Here is a 20,687-nt window from a genome sequence, read left to right on the forward strand (position 1 = left end):
GGGGGAACAGATTATTGCATTTAAAGGCTGATCAGAAAAACACTGCACAGCGGTTTGTTATACTCACAGACTGGATTTAACAACTCTGGAAAATTATCACACTGCAACCCTGTTCACTAGTGCGCACATGTGACATGTCTGTGTCTGCAGACCTCCGACAAAAGTGACAGCACACTATGTCATTGAGGGAAAGATGAGACAGAACGTCATCCGGACAAAAGCAGAAAGTTCAGTTAAAAAGACTTTGAAATTACTTATTTTAATGAAACAATAAAAGTCATAGTAAACGCTTAAAAGAATGAAGATATTTTTGTTATTTAAACATTTGACCTCTTTTGTTTTTTACCACATTGGAATAGAAACTGGGAATCGTTAAGCAGAAACGGCATCAGAATCGATAAAATTCAGACGATACTCAACCGTAGAGTACACACTGTCGTCTGAAAACTCTTTCTTCTTTCTTCTTCTCGTTGCTTTTCTTTCTGGGAAATTCATTGCAGTGTAGTTCATTTTGTCTTCAGCTTCAGTCTGTGCAGCAAATACAATGGTTATATATATAAATTGACATATATATATATAATGCCTTTAATGGAATAACAATACATTTCATTTTGTTTTTTCACTCACAATATCATGTCTTTGTTGGCGCAAGTTGTCATGTCGAGCTTCTGAAATAGTGCTTTCCATTCCTAAAAATGAATGAAATCATAACAATAAACATTTGATTAGATAAAGAAACTTAATCGGACTTCTTAGTAAGAGTATGTGATAAAAAAATTGTTAGGATGGACATTTTCTTTGATTATTCATATAAAATATAGTCAGAGAGTTAAATGAGGTACACAAAGGAAAAACAACCTCTATGAAGATTTAAATGTTTGTCTTTTGAATGCATGTTGCTGCTGTTGTTCAAAAGTTCATTAATAATATACAATAAGACGTAATTTTACCCAAGAACATATATTGTAAAAGTTTGTCTGAACTTGTACATAAAATGTATAAATAAATGAATATGTCATACATCAGAACATGTTTTCAGTATAAAAGAAGCATTTAGTTTGTTACAACACTTACCTTTATTTTGTTCACGTACTCTTAGACTTCGGTTGCAGACGAGGACGACAATTGCAACAACAGAAATGGCCAAGCAGACTATTATTATCACTATTCCAATAAATAGTGAATGTGTTGTTTGCACTAGAAAACAAACACACACAAAAAGAAAGATGTATCAAAGATTAAAGAGACTTATCAATCATGATGTTATCAACATAATTTGAGTATTACTTTCATTATTGAGCACTAAATCATACCATGTTCCAGTTTAGTTCCATTTCCAAATAATATCTCTCCACATGTGGCCACAGCACAGTAATAAGTCCCATCATCAGAGGAGCTGACGTTTTTAGAGAAGCGATAGACACAGCTCTTTGGAGACGAGTGAATGCCAGTTTTCTTTCTACATTCATCACGACTTCCATCAGTGTAGATGAAGTCTGGATGAGATGCATCTGATCCGGCTCTGAACCAGTAAACACTGTGTACTCCTGGACACGTCTTGTTCTTGTAGTCAGAGAGGACTGAACACTGGAGAGTCACAGAGTCTCCTGGACGGACTGGATCAGATACTGTCGGCCACTGAACAACAGTATAGTTTGATGTCCTTTCAGTGTTTCCTATGCAATGCAAAACTACGTTAAAAATGAGAGACTTCCACACACATTTTGAAAACAGTTATTGAAATATATATATATATAAGTTTTGTAATGAAATAAGGAAATTTAGTGACACATTAAAGTTAAAGTAAGATAGATCACAGTATTACCTTTAACTAATAAATATGTCCCGCTCCATTCAAGATCAATCCACTCCATGACTGCACAATGGTACATTCCCTCGTCTTCTTGGGTTGTCCTCAAAATGGTCAGGTTAACAAAATTCTTATCTTTACGTACTTTCAATCTTGTGGAATTAAACTCTGGTGCATACTCAGGTGTTGCAGATTTAATCAGTTTCACAATTAATTTCAGAGTATCACCGGCACTCTGCTTGTACCAGTAGAGTTGTTTACTGCTGAGCCCATCATTAGATAAACATGTCAAGCTTGCAGGTTGACCAAGTTGAACCGTGATCACTGGAATCAGCGTATCTGAATGAAATGAAAATATAGAATACACATTGTAAATAACAATTATTGTATGATGTAGAAAATGTACTATGCAAAAAGCTGATATATGAACCTCCAAACATCTTGTCAGCATGCAAATTCTTAGTTGTATAGAGAATGCACAGAATTAGATGGTACTTACATCCTTGATGAAGAACAAGCAGTGTTACCCATAACACGATCATCTTCACAATGTCTGTTGTTAGGAACCTTTCTGGTATTTCACTGAGTAAAGGAGGTGATGTGACGTGGCCACGACACTGAATGTCACACTGAGAAATGCATGTGATTGGTTATTACAGATTCAAAGTGCACTTCCTGTCACATTGGTCTCATTCTGGTCTTTGTGAAGCATATTTCACCTCTCATTCTTCACTATTCACTCAGTCATTTTAATGATAATCTCAAAGATTTTTGATTTTATGAATTTTGGGAACTCTTCTATTAATGCTCTCATCTTGTAGTGCTTTTCATCTTTGGTCAGCATGTCCAGCTTCTGTCCTTTCTCTGCATGTAGGTGAAAAACTCTGCAGCGAGCTAAACACACTTTTAACAGTGGTTGAAAACAGGAGTAGCCTGTGAGGATTTTACTGGAACAAACTGTGAAAATGTGAAAATACAGTATCAGAAAAGATATTTGATGATATTGATTACAAATCAGAAAAAGACAAGACACCATGAACAAGTGTCAGACCAAACATATTGTTAAGACGAATTAGTACAGAAACAAGGAAACTGGATTCACAAAAGTAAAATGTTACACAAGTCACATTGTCCCGCACATATGATGAAACAAAGTATCATTAGAACAGATCAACATATGTAGTATGAAGAACAACTGTTGCTTGAATTCTCATCCTCTAGACTTCTTTCCTTTCTCCGCGCACCTTGGAAGTGAAGTTGTGCCAGAGACCCTTACTCTGCATCTACACATCAACATATAAAATTTATACTGTGTCAAATAACAATGTGTAATGTGAGAGGCATCACTCGTACTGATGAACCTTCTGTGAATCTTGGCTTTATGGGGCTTCATAACAAGTTTTAGGTCATTGTTTAGCTGTCTGATTTGCAACTTTTGGTTCGATCTCACTGTTCTCATAGCGCCAAAAAAAGCGCTAAATACCCACTGTGTACTACCTGCTCAGCACCAAATGACAAACAGGCACAGTTAGCAACTAGCTGGTGAACATAGTGGAGCATTTAGCAGCAAAAGAGCCAAATATTTCCCTCAAGAGTTGGTTGAAATGATAAATAGAGCTAAAAGAGTCAATATTGGACTTATATTCACCAGATATCCAGAAACATGACTCCAAATGAATAATAATGTTGCTCCATAACTGCTGGATCTGTAAATAAGCAACTAGCTAACAAGTTCATCATATCAACTTAAAGTTACTACGAGGAAACCTTTAACTGGTTATGAAACAGTCTCATGATGCCTCTGATTCTTCTTTATGACCTACATGAGCAAATGAGACCATCAGCAAGAAGACTGGCTATTTCTATACAGTTATTCTAAATGCCTGCCACCAGGTCAGATTCCTCAAGAAATCAGATGAAACGCTTTACGGCACACATACCATTTTTGGGGGCCTTGGGATACTTGAAAACTCATGAAAATTGGCACACACCAGAGAACTGGGAGACATTGCTAAGTTCACTAGTGATTGGGCTTGGGTGTGGCCAGTGGGCTCCACCCCCAAGCGCTAGGCCGTTTTGGAACAAAGTTTCTTTGATGTTCATAAAATTTGGTGGATTCATTGCTCTCAATGTTCTGACATAATACATATTTTTTCAATTTTTTTCTCCCAACTGAACATGTTTGAGGCCTTAGGATTTGCAAAAACTCATGAAACTTTGCACCTATGTTTGAACTAGTAAATATTTCAATTAGTATCACGTGGCACATTGGTTCTATAGTGCCCCCTAATTACTTGTAGGATTTTTGTGGTTTTAGGGGTGCTCAAAAACTCACTAATCTTTGCACATTCATCAGATGTGGAGTAACTTGATATCTGATACAGATCTTGGGGTTGTGTGTGGCAAAATGGCTTGAGGGTGCCCCCTAGAAAATTTCAAAGTCAAAGCTCCCACCTTTAAATTTGACATAGATGTATGAAATTGCGCACGCTGATGTACAATCTCCTGACTTAAAAACAGCCTCTTGGAGCCATACCTTAAGTCCAACAGGAAGTCAGACATTTCGAATCTACTTCACATTTTTTCCGCAAAGTGAAGCCATTTACAGGCATTGTACTTTAATGAACTCCTCCTAGAGATTAATCCGAGCAATTTCAAATTTGGTAGGTGATATCTAAAGACCTTTACGATGCTAAATTGCAAAGTTTTTTCATTTTCATGGATTGCCCTTGGTATGGTGGGCCGGTACATTACAGGAAATTTATATGGTGTGGTATACACATGATATACAACAACATGACATATAATTATTGGGTGTTCTCTAGCACCACATAGTGGACACAGAAACTGATAGTTATCTCTTACATACAATGTCTGATATTCATTAAAATGTATATCCATGTCAGTTGTCCTCTGGTAAATGCATTGCTTCATTAATATTTCACTTATGTAGTATTGCCTACGGGCAACAGGAAGTGAAGCCTAAGTGACACATAGTTCCTCAAATGTATACACAGTTACCAATATGTCATCTCAAGCACCACATACTGCACACAAGAAATAATATTTTACCAATTCACACAGTGTCCGATAATCCTGAAAATTCAGAGCTGAGTCAATAGACCTCCAGTATTGAAACCATGGTTGCTACTCACTCCGACGGGTGCAAGGGCCTGTTCGTCACTGTTTGCAGTTTTAATTATTATTATTTCTTGTCAGATCGATCATGAATAATCTGTCAAATTCTGAATAATGTAAGAAAAACATATTAAAAATGTTATTTTAAAATGTACACTTGCATTGTGGTCACAACCTGCTACGGTAACTTTAACTGAAAAAAAATCCCATCGTGACCTTTCGGTTTTGTCCATGTCCTTACAGGTTCCTAAAAGTCCAGGTCACGACCAAGATGATAATTTCCTACAGTAAACTGAATTTTCTAAAGTTAGCATTGAGAATTGCATAGCCCAGCAGTTGACTACGGTGTTTAAGTACATTTTTAACATTTCTAAAGTTAGCGATAGATGATTAGGGTTGAACATTTACGTTACGCAATATTTCATCAGCCTTACACTTTGAGGCCAAAATAGAATTTCATGGAAACCAAACAGGAGGTTTGTTATGGTGTGAGCAGGTTGGAAGGAGCGCAGCCACTGTGGTTGCATAGGCCAAAGGTGGGGAGTGAGATGTGATTGATGAAGCTACGAGTGGGAGGCAGGGCATTGTTCGGGCTGTTAACAGCAGGAAAAAAGAAATAGACAGACGGGTTCACCTGATCCAGACACCATGAGTCTAAATTTGCTGTGACACTCAAATTGGAAAGATGACTGAAAGATGTTAGCCTGACATTGAGAGTTTTTTTCTTTTCTGTTGGGGGAAAGTCTGTAAAAACAGTGGTCGCACATAATGACAGCCGTTCTGCTGTTGGAAAACCTTGCCGATGCAACACAATCGGTGAAACGGCACTTTTCATTTCCTGTTTGTATCACTGACAGCTGTACAGACTGTTGAAGCAGGCATTGTGTTGATATGAAAACAGTTGGTTCAGTGCGCGTCTTCATCCATTTATGGCTCACTGTGGGAGTGGAAATGAGGCTTGTGCTTGTGTGCCCAGCTCCTCAATGAATAAATAAAACAAAACCATGTGTATGCACAGCTTTTTAAATCTGATGAAAATAATACGTATGCATATTTCTGCTTTATACATACTAAGGATGTGCCCTAATACAAATACATTATTCAGCAAAGCGCAAATAGTGGGTTTTTCACAAACATTAATTTTGTACAAATATTTTAAAAATCATTAGTTTTCAGGAAGAAGAAAAAAACCATGTCAAATACCAGCGTGCAGATCAGTTACATCACTATCTCAGTCTCTCTCCTCTGCTCTGCTGTTACGTCTATCAGCAGGTCTCAACTAGGGGAGTCACATCCACCTGCTACATGACGCACATTTCCTTATTTGGACATCGCTCCCAGAGTTGGGGGTGTTCCCGAGAAATAAAGCTGAACTACTGACACAAGCGAAGTGCTCCCAAGGGACTCCCCATAACCTGTTGTTCCCCTTCTCCTGTCTTTAAAGTTAGGCTGTAAAAAATAGGCAATAAATGAAAAGTGCAAACCAAGAATTGCCTTTGAAGTTGTTCTCTACACATAACATGCTATACTGTCTCTGTGTTATGGGTGTATAGGTCTGTCTGCATGTTGGTGATGCACTTGGTTTTAGCTCAGTAGTCAGAGCAGTCGCCTATGATCTTGCACGCTCTGGTTCGAGACCTGAGGTGGGGACCTCCTAAGTAAGATAGTTCATTCATAAACACTTATTTTTACACTTTAATATCCTAAAATTAAAAGCATAATAAAAACAAAAACTGGATTTTTACACTTATTTCCATTTTTATTCGAATGCAAATATAAATATAAATTTGCTGCCTCAACAAATATATACAAATACAAATACTTGGCTCTCCACACAACCCTAGCGCATACACACAGTTTTAGTCATGAATATACACAGTTTTATGCATCAGGCCCCAGGCTTCTGCAGAATAACCACACACACCTCTACACACATCAGACTAGTCGGTCATAACTCGATATTGCCTTTTTATGAATGACACGTCGGATTAGCAGGGCTCATCACAGCCCCTTTTCCAACTTCTTTTCAGAAGAAGTAGCGTCTCATGTTTTATCCTTGAGACACACTGCAGTGCTGTTGTGTAACGTTCATTTTTAAACTATGTGACCATTTACGAGGTGAGAAGGCTACATTAGAGATATGGCTGAGATAGCATTGGTCCAACCATGACTATTTCATCTTTTAAAACTGGATGTCCCCCCCACTTCAAAACTCACTCCAGCACTGCTGGGTCTATATGTAGCTATAGATATCACCACATTTCAATAAATACAAATGTATTAAAATGAACAGATCAGTATGTCTTAAATTCTGTTTTATTTTATTAAACTGCATAACAGATTGGGTTTTTATTATAGCTGCATTACAGACTGAATATCATAATTTACTGCATCTGTCTGTCAATGATGTTATTTTTTGTGAGAAAAAAAGTGTTAGTGGAGCTTTGAGTTGAGATTATTTTGTCACAGCACTCTCATTGACTCAGGAGTACAAACTTCAGAGGATAGTAGGACATTTAATTAAGTAAACTGATCTGTTTATATTATTACATTTATTTTTATTAAAATGTGACAATATCTGTAGTACATATAGAGCCTCAGAGCCAATGCTGTTGGTTCGGTCATGTTGCCAAAGTGAATGTGTTTCAGACTCAAAACGCAGTTAATATTATACATGAAAAGCATTTGAGCCATTTAGTTTCAGAGTTTTTATTGCAGCAGTAAAAATTTCAGATTGAGACCACGAGTAGTTTTCAAACACAAAATTTTGTCTTAACACAATTAAAGACCAAAGACAAAATTGATACGATAAAGATGATAAAAATTATATGTAAGAAAGGCAAAAAGATGTTATAGACTATGATAGTCCTAATTGTGTCAACAATAAAGTGATTTTTTTGCGCAAGGTTAATATTTAATATTTAGCCAAGATATAAAATAAAACCAAACAATCACAAACAGATGCAAGTGCTCAATATTATCAACAGTATCATCATTTAACTTGAGAGTACACACAGTCCTCTGAAAACTTTTTCTTCTTTCTTCCTCTTGTTGCTTTTCTTTCTGAGAAATTCAGTGCAGCGTAGTTCATTCTGTCATCAACTTCAGTCTGTGCAGCAAATAAAATAGTTATATATATATAAAGTGACATACAACCCTAGTGCAACCCTAATGGAATAACAATACATTTCTTTTTTTTTCCACTCACAATATCGTGTACCGGCTGACGTGAGTTGGCATGTCGAGCTTCTGAAATAGTGCTTTCCATTCCTACAAATGAATTAAATCATAAAAATAAGTATATGATAGTTAAAGGAACTTAATCTGACTTTTTAGTGAGAGTATAATATCATGAAATTAAAAAAAATAATTTGATTTGATTCACATAAAATATAGTCAGAGAGTTAAATGAGGTACACAAAGGAAAAACAACCTCTATGAAGTCTTAAATGTTTGTCTTTTGAATGCATGTTGCTGCTATTGTTCAACAGTTCATTAATAATTTTACCCAAAAACCTATGCTGTAAAGGTTTGTCCAAACTTGTACATAAAATGCAAAAAAAAAAAAAAAAAAAAATTAATATGTCATACATCAGAACGTGTTTTCAATGTAACAGAAGAATTTAGTTTGTTACAACACTTACCTTTATATTGTTCACGTACTCTTAGACTTCGGTTGCAGATGAAGACGACATTTGCAACAACAGAAATGGTCAAGCAGACTATTAATATCACCATTCCAATAAATAGTGAATGTGTTGTTTGCACTAGAAAAACAAACACACACAAAGAAAGATTTATAAAATGTTTCTTAAGGAGACTGATCAATCATGATGTTATCAACATAATTTGAGTAATACTTTCATTATTGACCACTAAATCATACCAAGTTCCAGTTTAGTTCCATTTCCAAATAATATCTCTCCACATGTGGCCACAGCACAGTAATAAGTCCCAGCATCAGAGGAGCTGACGTTTTTAGAGAAGCGATAGACACAGCTCCTTGGAGACGAGTGAATGCCAGTTTTATTTCTACATTCATCACGGCTTCCATCAGTGTAGATGAAGTCTGGGTGAGATGCATTTCCCCTGAACCAGTAAACACTGTGTACTCCAGGACACGTCTTGTTCTTGTAGTCAGAGAGGATTGAACACTGGAGAGTCACAGAGTCTCCTGGACGGACTGGATCAGACACTGTCGGCCACTGAACAACAGTATAGTTTGATGTCCTTTCAGTGTTTCCTATGCAATGCAAAACTACGTTAAAAATTAGAGAACTCCACACACATTTTGAAAACAGTCATTGAAATATATATAAATATATATATAAGTTTTGTAATGAAATTAGGAAATTTAGTGACACTTTAAAGATAGATAGTAAGATAGATCAATGTATTACCTTTAACTAATAAATATGTCCCACTCCATTCAGGATTAGTCCACTCTTTGATTCCACAATGGTACATTCCCTCGTCTTCTTGGGTTGTCCTCAAAATGGTCAGGTTAACAAAATTCTTATCTTTACGTACTTTCAATCTTGTGGAATTAAACTCTGGTGCATACTCAGGTGTTGCAGATTTAATCAGTTTCACAATTAATTTCAGAGTATCACCGGCACTCTGCTTGTACCAGTAGAGTTCTTTATTGCTGAACTCATTATTAGTTAAAGCACATGTCAAAGTTGCAGGTTGACCATGTTGAACCGTGATCACTGAAATCAGCGTATCTGAATGAAATGAAAATATAGAATACACATTGTAAATAACAATTATTGTATGATGTACAAAATGTATTAGGCAAAAAGATAATATATGAACCTCCAAACATCTTGTCAGCATGCAAATTCTTAGTTGTATAGAGAATGCACAGAATTAGATGGCACTTACATCCTTGATGAAGAACAAGCAGTGTTACCCATAACACGATCATCTTGACATTGTCTCTTGTTAGGAACCTTTCTGGTATTTCACTGAGTAAAGGAGGTGATGTGACGTGGCCACGACACTGAATGTCACACAGAGAAATGCATGTGATTGGTTGTCACAGATTCAAAGTGCACTTCCTGTCACATTGGTCTTATCTTGGTCTTTGTGAAGCATATTTCACCTCTCATTCTTCACTATTCACTCAGTCATTTTAATAATAATTTCAAACATTTTTGATTTAATGAATTTTGGGAACTCTTCCATTACTGCTCTCATCATGTAGTGCTTTTTATCTTCGGTCGGCATGTCCAGCTTCTGTCCTCTCTCTGCGTGTAGGTGCACAGCTCTGCAGCGAGCTAAACACACTTCTAACAGTGGTTGAAGACAGGAGTAGCATGTGAGGATTTTACTGGAACAAACTGTGAAAATGTGAAAAAACAGTATCAGAAAAGATATCTGATGATATTGATTACAAATCAGAAAAAGACAAGATACCATAAACAAGTGTCAGACCAAACATATTGTAAAGACAAACTAGTACAGAAACAAGGAAACTGGATTCACAAAAGTAAAATGTTATACTAGTCACGTTGTCCCGCATATATGATGAAACAAAGTATCATCAGTACAGTTCAACATTAAAAAGGCTATAATCGATACTGTGTCAAATAACGTGTGATGTGAGAGGCGTCACTCGTATTGATGAACCTCGTCTTTACGGGGTTGTATAACGAGTTGTTTAGCTGTCTGACTTGCAACTTTTCAGTTTTGGTTCATTCTCACAATTCTCATAGCGCCAAAAAACCTGTATTCTACCTGCTCAGCACCAAATGATAAACAGATACAGTTAGGGACTATGTGGTGAACATAGTAGAGCATTTAGCAGCAAAAGAGCCAGGTATTTCCCTCAGGAGTTGGACGAGATGAAAGACAGAGCTAAAAGGGAGTTAATATCGGATTTACATTCACCAGGTGTCCCGAAACATGACTCCAAAGGAATAATAATGAGAATGTAAATAAGCAACTAGCTAACAAGTTCATCATATCAAATTAAAGTTACTACGAAGACACCTTTAACTGGTAACGAAACAGTCTCATGATGCCTCTGATGCCTCTATATGACCTACATAAGCAAATGAGACCATCAGCGAGAAGATTGGCTATTTCTATACAGTTATTCTAAATGCTTGCCACTGGTTTCACAGAGGTTAGGTTCTAAAGCACAAATAAACACGCCCACACGTCCTCACAATCCTGCTGGGAAGATGGTTCATTGCTGGATTTGGTGGTGAATGCAGCCTTACATGTAACTGAGGTGTATGAATGGTACTAAAACGAAGTTTACTTTGTTTCACCATCATCATATTGCAATCATTCATGTTACACAGCCACAAATACATACATTACCTCATCTCTATGCATCCTGCAAACAGAAGTGTTTGTGAAAGAAAAATAGTATTAAAAATAAGTAGCATCGCTCTTTCACACACTTCCAAAACAAATACACGCACTAGCTGAGTTTTTATGACACAAAGTGGTGTTGCTGATGGGAAATGCAGTCTTCATTCTGGGGAAACACTACCGCTTTTGTCCACAGGGGCCGCTAAAATTAACAAAAATGAAAGTTCCTTGTAGTAACTTTAATACGTGATGATACGTCACTGTTGTGTTCACAACTTGTTTCCACTGGCCTGAAGTGGCCAAAAATAAAAATAAAATCAGTTATTTAAGGTCTGAGTAGAAAGAGAAGCTAAAGTAAGTAACAGTTAGTCCGTAAAGAAACAGTTGCTTTGAATGTTGTATTAGCAACACAGCCTCAGACAGCTAGCTTAATGGCTAGCTTGGTTAACAGTAAATTGATCGTAGAAAAACTAAATAAATACATAATCACACAAAATTACCCTATAGTGAAAAGAGTACCTCTAGGGCGCTTCCACAGCACATCATCAATCCGAAGTCAGCCATTTTGGAGATACTGAATGTGAACAATGCAACTGAAATCACAACTGTTCCTGATTATTGTTGCTCAAAATAGTCAATTATTACCATGTTTTTGGCTGTACTAATTGGTTGGACTGGGAAAAACATTTGAAGTACTTCAGATTGCCAAAAGTTATTACAAATCAGGGAGAAAAGTGCAAAAAATTGTCAGAGCAAAGGAGGTGTTTGTGGTTAGCCAAACTGAACTAGGATTTTCAGGGCAAGAATCTTGACGACATTCGAGTTTATTCTGCACATTTCTTGTCAGGTGGGTGAAATGTTAATAACAGCGACTCTTAACTAATTTTGTGGTGAAATAGTATACAAGCATATTGATATTAGGCTGCTGTTTCTTGCGTTCTTGGCTGAATGTCCAATTCTGATCTCATTTCATAGCCTACTACAGTAGTACGAGACTTCTATAGTTATTGTAAAATTTTCATCAAATGTAGCTTGCTATATTTCTCATTATAGTAGTCCAGGTAAAAAGTCTGACTTGTATGAGAAGAATGACCGAGATTGGGTGCTAACTGTTGATGAGAGCAAGATCCACAACCACCTAAAGAAACACTGACATCATGCTACAAGCGTTGTGTGAATCGAAACCAGCAGAATATTAAGGCCGATGCTGCCTAGTCCCTGCTTCATATGGACGTACCAGCTGCTGGCGATTCTACCACAAATATTATATCAGTGACAATGTGTGCAGTATAGGGACTCAAACTGAAATGACTGGTGATGTTATTGATTCTATGACCAGTGAACTTCAAAATCTGAGAACGAGTAACATTCAGTTAATGATGTGGAACATTTGTCCTCTTCCTATGACCAGAGTGTATTTGTGGGTAAAGATAAAAAGGTTTCATTTTCCACTGGTCTACCTATATACCAGATTTTGTTAGCACTCTTTACATACCTTAGTCCCTACCTCCCTGTGAAGAAGTCACTTGATAAATTGAAGGTGCCGATGTTGACACTGATGTTACTAAGGCTTAATGTTTCTACAACTTTCCTGTCTTATGCATTCAACGTGTCAATAGCCATTGCTTCTAGAGTATTCACTGATGTCATTGATGTCATGTTTATTTGTATGAAGCCACTTGTTATATGGCCAGAGAGAGAACAGTTGCAAAAAGCCATGCCAATGCAATTCAGAAAACATTTTGGGAAAAAATGTGTTGCTATTATTGACTGCTTTGAGGTTTTTATAGATTGTCCATCTAACCTTATAGCCAGAGCAGAAACATGGTCTTCCTCCAAGCACCGTAGTTACAGCACAGTTAAATTTTTGATTGGTATTACACCACAGGGCACAGTCTCTTACATATCAAGTGCATGGTGAGGAAGAGTCAATGATAAGTACATAACAGAAAACCGTGGCTGTTTGGACAACATTGTTCCTGGTAATTTAGTTCTCGTTGACCGTGGCTTTGATATTCAGGACACTTTAGGTTGTATAGTGGCTCAGGTAAAAATCAAAGGCTTTTAGTCGTGGGAAGTCGCAGTTGGCGCCAGTTGACTCAGAAACCACAAGAAAAATTGCTCACGTTAGGATTCATGTGGAGTGTGTGATTGGTAGTGTGAGCCAGAAATATGTGCAAGGATGGCAGTTTTTGTACCATTGACAAGATTGGACTTGTCTGTTTTGCTCTGGTGAACCTTTGCCCATCAGTTGTTGATTTTAACTGAAGTGTCATGTTTTAGGCTACGCAGATGAACTAAATCATTTTAAAGTCATTGTAAATAGTGTTGTTGTGTGGTATAATACACACAGTATGCCATTCTCATCAGAACAACACAAATTTATTAAAAGAGAATACTATACCAGAGCACTTGAATAACGACAGATAGTTTCGTATCCATCTTGATGAGTCAGAATAGCATTCTGAACTGTACCAAAAAAATGTATGCAGGTAATTATGAGATAAAATTATAACAAAAACAGTTATGAATATTGTTTTTAAAAAACACACACATTACATTTTCAAAAGGAACAAATTTGGAAGTAAATAAAATATTTAAATGAATCTTTCAGCCCAATTTAAATGAAGTGCCTGAAGTGCTTGAAGACAAATTTCTGGACTGTGATTGGCTACACCAAGCCAATTAATCAACCACAGTCCAGGAACTTGTCCCTAAGCACTTCAGCACCAAATTAGGCTGTACACCACAGATGTAAATGAAGACATGTCAATAAAAATGTATGAAGCTACACATTGGTTTACTGAAAATAGCATAACTGAGGTTTTTTTACTCGATATGTTTCTTGATCCTTTTTTGGCAGAAACTGAGAGGGCCTATGGCAGTTGGGACCATACCATTTTCCTTTTGGTGCAACCTCAAAATTAAAACATGAACAGTGAAACCACTGAATATGACATTTTGCATTGTCACACAAAATCATCCGACCAAACTCAACCTGGCCACAGTAACAGTTATTTTTCTTGCACACTGGCATCATCAGAACCATCTGAATCAACAGGGACAGATACGTCAAGTTGTGGGGACACGTTAGCCACAGTAGATTAAAGCCTGGTGAAGACTTTGCCAACTAGCTCTGGTATAATAGCTGTGGCAAAAATGTGCTTGCTTTTCTGACATATCATGTCCCAGAACTCTTCATCCAATAAAATGTTCTCAACATGCAGATCTTTCTCTGTCCAAACAACAGAATAGGCAGATTCACTCTGCACACTCCAAACTGAGTTTGCACCTGGTAGAAATACTGGTGGTTTCTATTTAGTGTCAGTTTCCCTTCACCATCCCTCTCCATGTAAAATCCAGTAACACTGTCTAACTTGTCACTTTTTACACAGAATGAACATTTAATTTCAAGTACACTGACACCACAACGATCACAAGAAACAAGGCCATCTGGGGAAGCACTCAAGAATGTCACACTTGGATTTATAAACAAACCTGTTTTGTGCACTTTGACATTTTTATGAGATTTTTTATGTTGGTAAACATATCAAATGCAAATTTCTCATGAGTATATCACCAGGTAGTGGCTTTTGATGTAAATTTGTATGATTTGGGAGAGCATACACTTTTGATCAAGCTCTGGGCTGGCTGGTTTGGATAAGTGCAACATGCAGTTTTCATTTTAGATGCTGTAATTCAACCAGTACAAAATTGAAACCACAGTTTAGAAGATGCTTGATATCCCTTGTAGTAAATAGACAATACATTGTTATAGTCCATGTGAACTGCTTCCTCGTTTCGCAATTCAGTCAACACCAGACAAAAGTTTTCACCAATTGGTTTGGGAACAAAATGATCTGAATGAGGCTCAATCAGGGACAAAATAGCAGACTTTGAGCTAGTTGCACTAAGAGTGTTGAATAATGATGCTAATTCATCACTGTGTGAATGTTGTGGTTTTCTTACTTTAAGAGTAGAACAGCTAGCACTTTCTTTCTCCAGTGACTGGACATTGGCAGCACAGTCACTCTTGGCTGCAGTGGAGTCAATCTCCCCCCGGCCAGCCATACACGTACAGTGGGCTCCAAGAATCCTACCTGACTTTTCAGCAATTATCCAGGGTTTCAGGGGTTTTTCTTGTATTCGTTGAGAATGGAGTATCTGAATAAAAGACAAGACAACCAAATATGAACTTAAGAATAACAAGCTACTTTCTCATCAATTTACTTATTTAATAAATTGGTTGAAGAAGGAGGTTTTAATTTGTTATATATTTATGACAGATTCGCATTTTGATCCAAAAATTTGTACTAGTAGACTATTAGACTCGAAATCCTAAAAATCTTAGATATTTAAATTTCCAAAATGTAAAGATCGGTTTATCTAGTAATGTTATTGCACCAACTACCTTGGCTCACAATGCATGTCACTGATGCGCTGATACTGGCCTCTCTCACCCATTCACACACCATCTGGTTGTAGGCCTTCAAACCTTTGTAACATTTAAGGTCTGCAGCTGTGTTGGGCTTGGCAAAAAAATGAGGTAGTTCACTATGTCAGTGTAAGAAATAGAAGGCAGAGTTGTCGAGTCATCATTCCAAGATGAAGGTGCCAGCTTGTACGGATCTTCACCACCTATTAACCTTAGTTTCTCGAAATATCTCCCCCTTTCCTGCTGACTCAGTCCTTCTCTGTAAGTTTTGGCAGCTTCCACACATCTTCCTGAACTTTTCCGTGGTTTAGACATCTTAAAATTGGCTTAAATTGAACATTCAGCATGCCATCCATTCTGTTGTTTACATCCCAGTACCTCCATCATAGCCATGTATCTGGGTTACTGACCAAACCGTGATGTAGGTGCAAACACTATAGATAATGCTCCCACAAGGGCATTTAAGGAGAAGATGAAGTATACTTGTCAATATTTGGTTGATGACAAAATGACAGATATCATGGTGTGTTTAGTAAGAACACAAAGCAATTTTTTTTGAGCGGCGCAATTACATATGAAGTCAGTGCAAAGATGTGAGTACAAGCATATGAGCCCCAGGTGGTGTTAATGGACCGAATGCTGGATGTTTCAACTTGACAACTAACCAAAAATGTAGCAGGTTACTGGTAAATACAGAAGGACAGAAGTAACTTTAATCATTCTGTCATTATGTGTAAATGAACCTACATATATGTCCAGGCTAAAGTTTATTTCCTGTTTACCATTAACCCTGCAGTGTATTTTCCTTAGTACAGTTAATGTCAGATTTAGTGACCTTTGACCTCTGACCACCTGAACTCAAACAAACACCTAGAGGAATGTGGTTCCTTGTACTTGTATTTAGTTATACTCTATTTTAATATTCATATGTCATATCTGATTGTAAACTAAAGTTGCAATTACAGTGGAGGCAAACAGGGATATATTATACACATTTCCAGGTCTATATTTTTAATCTGGGCTCCACTAAAACATCTTTGCATGATTTACAGTTCAAAAAAACTCCTTTTTATCCAGTACTGGCTCTTTATGCAGCCCCTCATTTAACCTCAAGTTTGGAACTTTGACGATGGTTAACACAGATATCCAACATCATAACAGTATATAAATAACATAAAATCTGAAAAAGCATAATATGTTCCCTTTAACCTGCACATGGATTGACTGCTCATTGGATCCACGCCCAGTTGGTTGACTGTAGGAGGAGGAGGAGGTTCATGCTGGTGATTTTACTCTAATTTCAACAAAACACTACAGCAATCTTTTGACCTTTTGTAGCTCATCATCTCTGGAGAACAATTACCTAAAGAGGCTAAAATGGAGTACTCTCTGAGAGCTGTTAAGCAGGGAGGATGTCTGCAGGTCCATAAACAGTGTTAAAATGTCTTAAACTGAAATTTACAAATAGTATTAATTGATTAATTTGACTCAAATATGAAACCATGACTTTTGATCTGGTACATGGGAAAAGAGTAGTTTGTGTTCTGTTTTGTTAAGTTTACTTCTTTTAAACACACATCAAGATCCAGGTGATACTCTATTTTATTCTACAGTATTTATATTATATTCTGTATGTTGCTATGTATAAGTTTACTTAATTTTTCATTTTGCCAAAGTGAATGTGTTTCACACTCAAAAGTTAGTATTATACATGAAAAACATTTGAGCCATTAAGTTTAAGAATTTTTATTGCAACAGTAAATAATTTCAGATTGAGACAACAAGCAGTTTTCAAACACAAAATTTTGTGTTAATACGATTAAAGACCAAAGATAATATTGATATAATAAAGATGATAAAGATGATATGTAAGAAAGGCGACAGAAATGTTATAGACTATGATAGTCCTAATTGCGTCAACAATTAAGTGATTTATTGAGGTTTCATATATGATATTTAGGCAAGATATCAACATTTAACTTGAGAGTACACACTGTCCTCTGAAAACTCTTTCTTCTTTCTTCCTCTCGTTGCTTTTCTTTCTGAGAAATTCAGTGCAGCGTAGTTCATTTTGTCTTCAGCTTCAGTCTGTGCAGCAAATAAAATGGTTATATATAAAGTGAGATATATACGGTGCCTTTAATGGAATAACAATACATTTCATTTTGTTTTGTCACTCACAATATCATGTTCCTGTTGGCGCAAGTTGTTATGTCGAGCTTCTGAAATAGTGCTTTCCATTCCTAAAAATGCATGAAATCATAAAAATAAGTATTTGATAGATAAAGGAACTTAACCTGACTTTTTAGTAAGAGTATAGTATCATAAAATAAAAATCATACAAGTAGACATTGTCTTTGATTATTCAGATAAAATATAGACAGATGCTGAATTTAATGAGGTACACAAAGGAAAAACAACCTCTATGAAGACTTAAATGTTTGTCTTTTGAATGCATGTTGCTGCTACTGTTCAAAAGTTTATTAATAATATACAATATGACATGATTTTACCCAAGAACCTATACTATAAAGGTTTGTCCAAACTTGTCCATAAAATGCATAAACAAATTAATATGTCATATATATGTTTTCAATATAAAAGGAGCATTTAGTTTGTTACAACGCTTACCTTTATATTGTTCACATACTCTTAGACGCCGGTTGTAGATGAAGACGACATTTGCAACAACAGAAATGGCCAAGCAGACTATTAATATCACTATTCCAATAAATAGTGAATGTGTTGTTTGCACTAGAAAACAAACACACAAGAAAGACTTATCAATGTTGATGTTATCAACATAATTTGAGTATTACTTTAATTATTGAGCACTAAATCATACCAAGTTCCAGTTTAGTTCCATTTCCAAATAATATCTCTCCACATGTGGCCACAGCACAGTAATAAGTCCCAGCATCAGAGGAGATGACGTTTTTAGAGAAGCGATAGACACAGCTCTTTGGAGATGAGTGAATGCCAGTTTTCTTTCTACATTCATCACGGCTACTTCCATCAGTGTAGATGAGGTCTGGGTGAGATGCATCTGACCCGGCTCTGAACCAGTAAACACTGTGTACGCCAGGACACGTCTTGTTCTCAGAGTCAGAGAGGACTGAACACTGGAGAGTCACAGAGTCTCCTGGACGGACTGGATCAGATACTGTCGGCCACTGAACAACAGTATAGTTTGATGTCCTTTCAGTGTTTCCTATGCAATGCAAAACTACGTTAATAATTAGAGACCTTCACACACACTGAAAACTGGTATTGAAGTATATGTGAAACATAAATTAAAGTTTTGTAATGAAATTGGGAAATTTAGTGACACTTTAAAGTTAAAGTAAAATAGATCACATTATTACCTTTTACTAACAAATATGTCCCTTTCCATGTAGTATTCGTCCACTCTGTGATTCCACAATGGTACATTCCCTCGTCTTCTTGGGTTGTCCTCAAAATGGTCAGGTTACTAAAATTCTTATCAATATTTGTGTCCAATTTTGTGGAAGAAAACTCTGGTGCATACTCAGGTGTTCTAGATTTAATCACTTTCAGGATTAATTTCAGAGTATCACCGGCACTCTGCTTGTACCAGTAGAGATGTTTTAAGCTGAACTCATCATTAGGGAAAGCACATGTCAAGTTTGCAGGTTCACCAAGTTGAACTGTGATCACTGGAATCAGCGTATCTGAATTAAGTGAAAATATAGAATACATGACATTGTAAATAACAATTATTGCATAATATACAAAATGTATTAGGCAAAAAGATGATATATGAACCTCCAAACATCTTGTTGGCATGCAAATTCTTAGTTGTATACAGAATGCACAGAATTAGATGATACTTACATCCTTGATGAAGAACAAGCAGTGTTACCCATAACACGATCATCTTCACATTGTCTCTTGTTAGGAACCTTTCTGGTATTTCACTGAGTAAAGGAGGTGATGTAACGTGGCCACGATACTGAATGTCACACAGAGAAATGCATGTGATTGGTTAACACAGAATCTAGATTCAAAGACAAACTTCCTGTCACATTGATCTTATCCTGTTCTTTGTGAAGCATATTTCACATCTCATTCTTCACCATTCACTTAGTCATTTTAATAATAATCTCAAAGATTTTTGATTTTATGAATTTTGGGAACTCTTCCATTACTGCTCTCATCTTGTAGTGCTTTTCATCTTTGGTCGGCATGTCCAGCTTCTGTCCTCACTCTACGTGTAGGTGCACAGCTCTGCAGTGAGCTAAACACACTTCCAACAGTGGTTGAAGGTAATAGTGGTCTGTGAGGATTTTACTGGAACAAACTGTGAAAATGTGAAAAAACAGTATCAGAAAAGATATTTCATGATATTGATTACAAATCAGAAAAAGACAAGATACCATAAACAAGCATCAAACCAAACATATTGTAAAGATGACGTAGTAAAGAAACAAGGAAACTGGATTCTTTTTTTTTTTTTACAAGAGTAAAATGTTAAAGTAGTAAGGTTGCCCCGCATATATGATGAAACAAGTATCATTAGTACAGATCAACATTAAAGATGCTATAATCGATCTTGTGTCAAATAACAATGTGTAATGTGAGAGGTGTCACTCGTACTGATGAACCTTCTTTGAACATCAGCTTCTTGGGGCTTTATAGTGAGTTTCAAGTCATTGTTTAACTGTCTGACTTGTAACTTTTCAGTTTTGGTTCACTCTCACTGTTCTCATAGCACCATTTTCTGCAGCAGCAGGTGTCTGTGTTCTGCAAAAATGCACTAAAAACCCACTGTGGACTACATGCTCAGCACCAAATGACAAATAGAGACAGTTAGCGACTAGCTGGTGAACAGTGGAGCATTAAGCAGCAAAAGAGCCAGATATTTCCCTCAGGAGTTGGTGAAGATGAAAAACAGAGCTAAAAGAGAGTGAATATTGCACCTACATTCTAGTTTTAAGACACTTTTTGATGATACAC

The 20,687-nt window shown here is 36.6% G+C and overlaps 2 protein-coding genes across 2 annotated transcripts; both read right to left on the reverse strand.

Moving 5' to 3' along the window:
* On the reverse strand, positions 1-10,181 carry LOC122989804 (signal-regulatory protein beta-2-like). Its single transcript, XM_044362809.1, has 6 exons — positions 9,836-10,181; positions 9,349-9,675; positions 8,835-9,191; positions 8,593-8,715; positions 628-689; positions 1-528 (listed from the first exon to the last, which is right to left on the reverse strand). The coding sequence occupies exons 1-6, from the start codon at positions 9,876-9,878 to the stop codon at positions 373-375; spliced, it is 1,068 nt and encodes a 355-aa protein (XP_044218744.1). The 5' UTR covers positions 9,879-10,181; the 3' UTR covers positions 1-372.
* Positions 10,182-18,071: 7,890 nt separating this feature from the next.
* LOC122990101 lies at positions 18,072-19,597 on the reverse strand. Its single transcript, XM_044363222.1, has 5 exons — positions 19,594-19,597; positions 19,076-19,402; positions 18,556-18,921; positions 18,342-18,464; positions 18,072-18,097 (listed from the first exon to the last, which is right to left on the reverse strand). Exons 1-5 carry the CDS (start codon positions 19,595-19,597, stop codon positions 18,072-18,074), a joined length of 846 nt encoding a protein of 281 aa, XP_044219157.1.
* Positions 19,598-20,687: the final 1,090 nt, after the last annotated feature.

This window comes from Thunnus albacares, chromosome 10, assembly GCF_914725855.1.
Source record: "Thunnus albacares chromosome 10, fThuAlb1.1, whole genome shotgun sequence".
NCBI lineage: Eukaryota > Metazoa > Chordata > Actinopteri > Scombriformes > Scombridae > Thunnus > Thunnus albacares.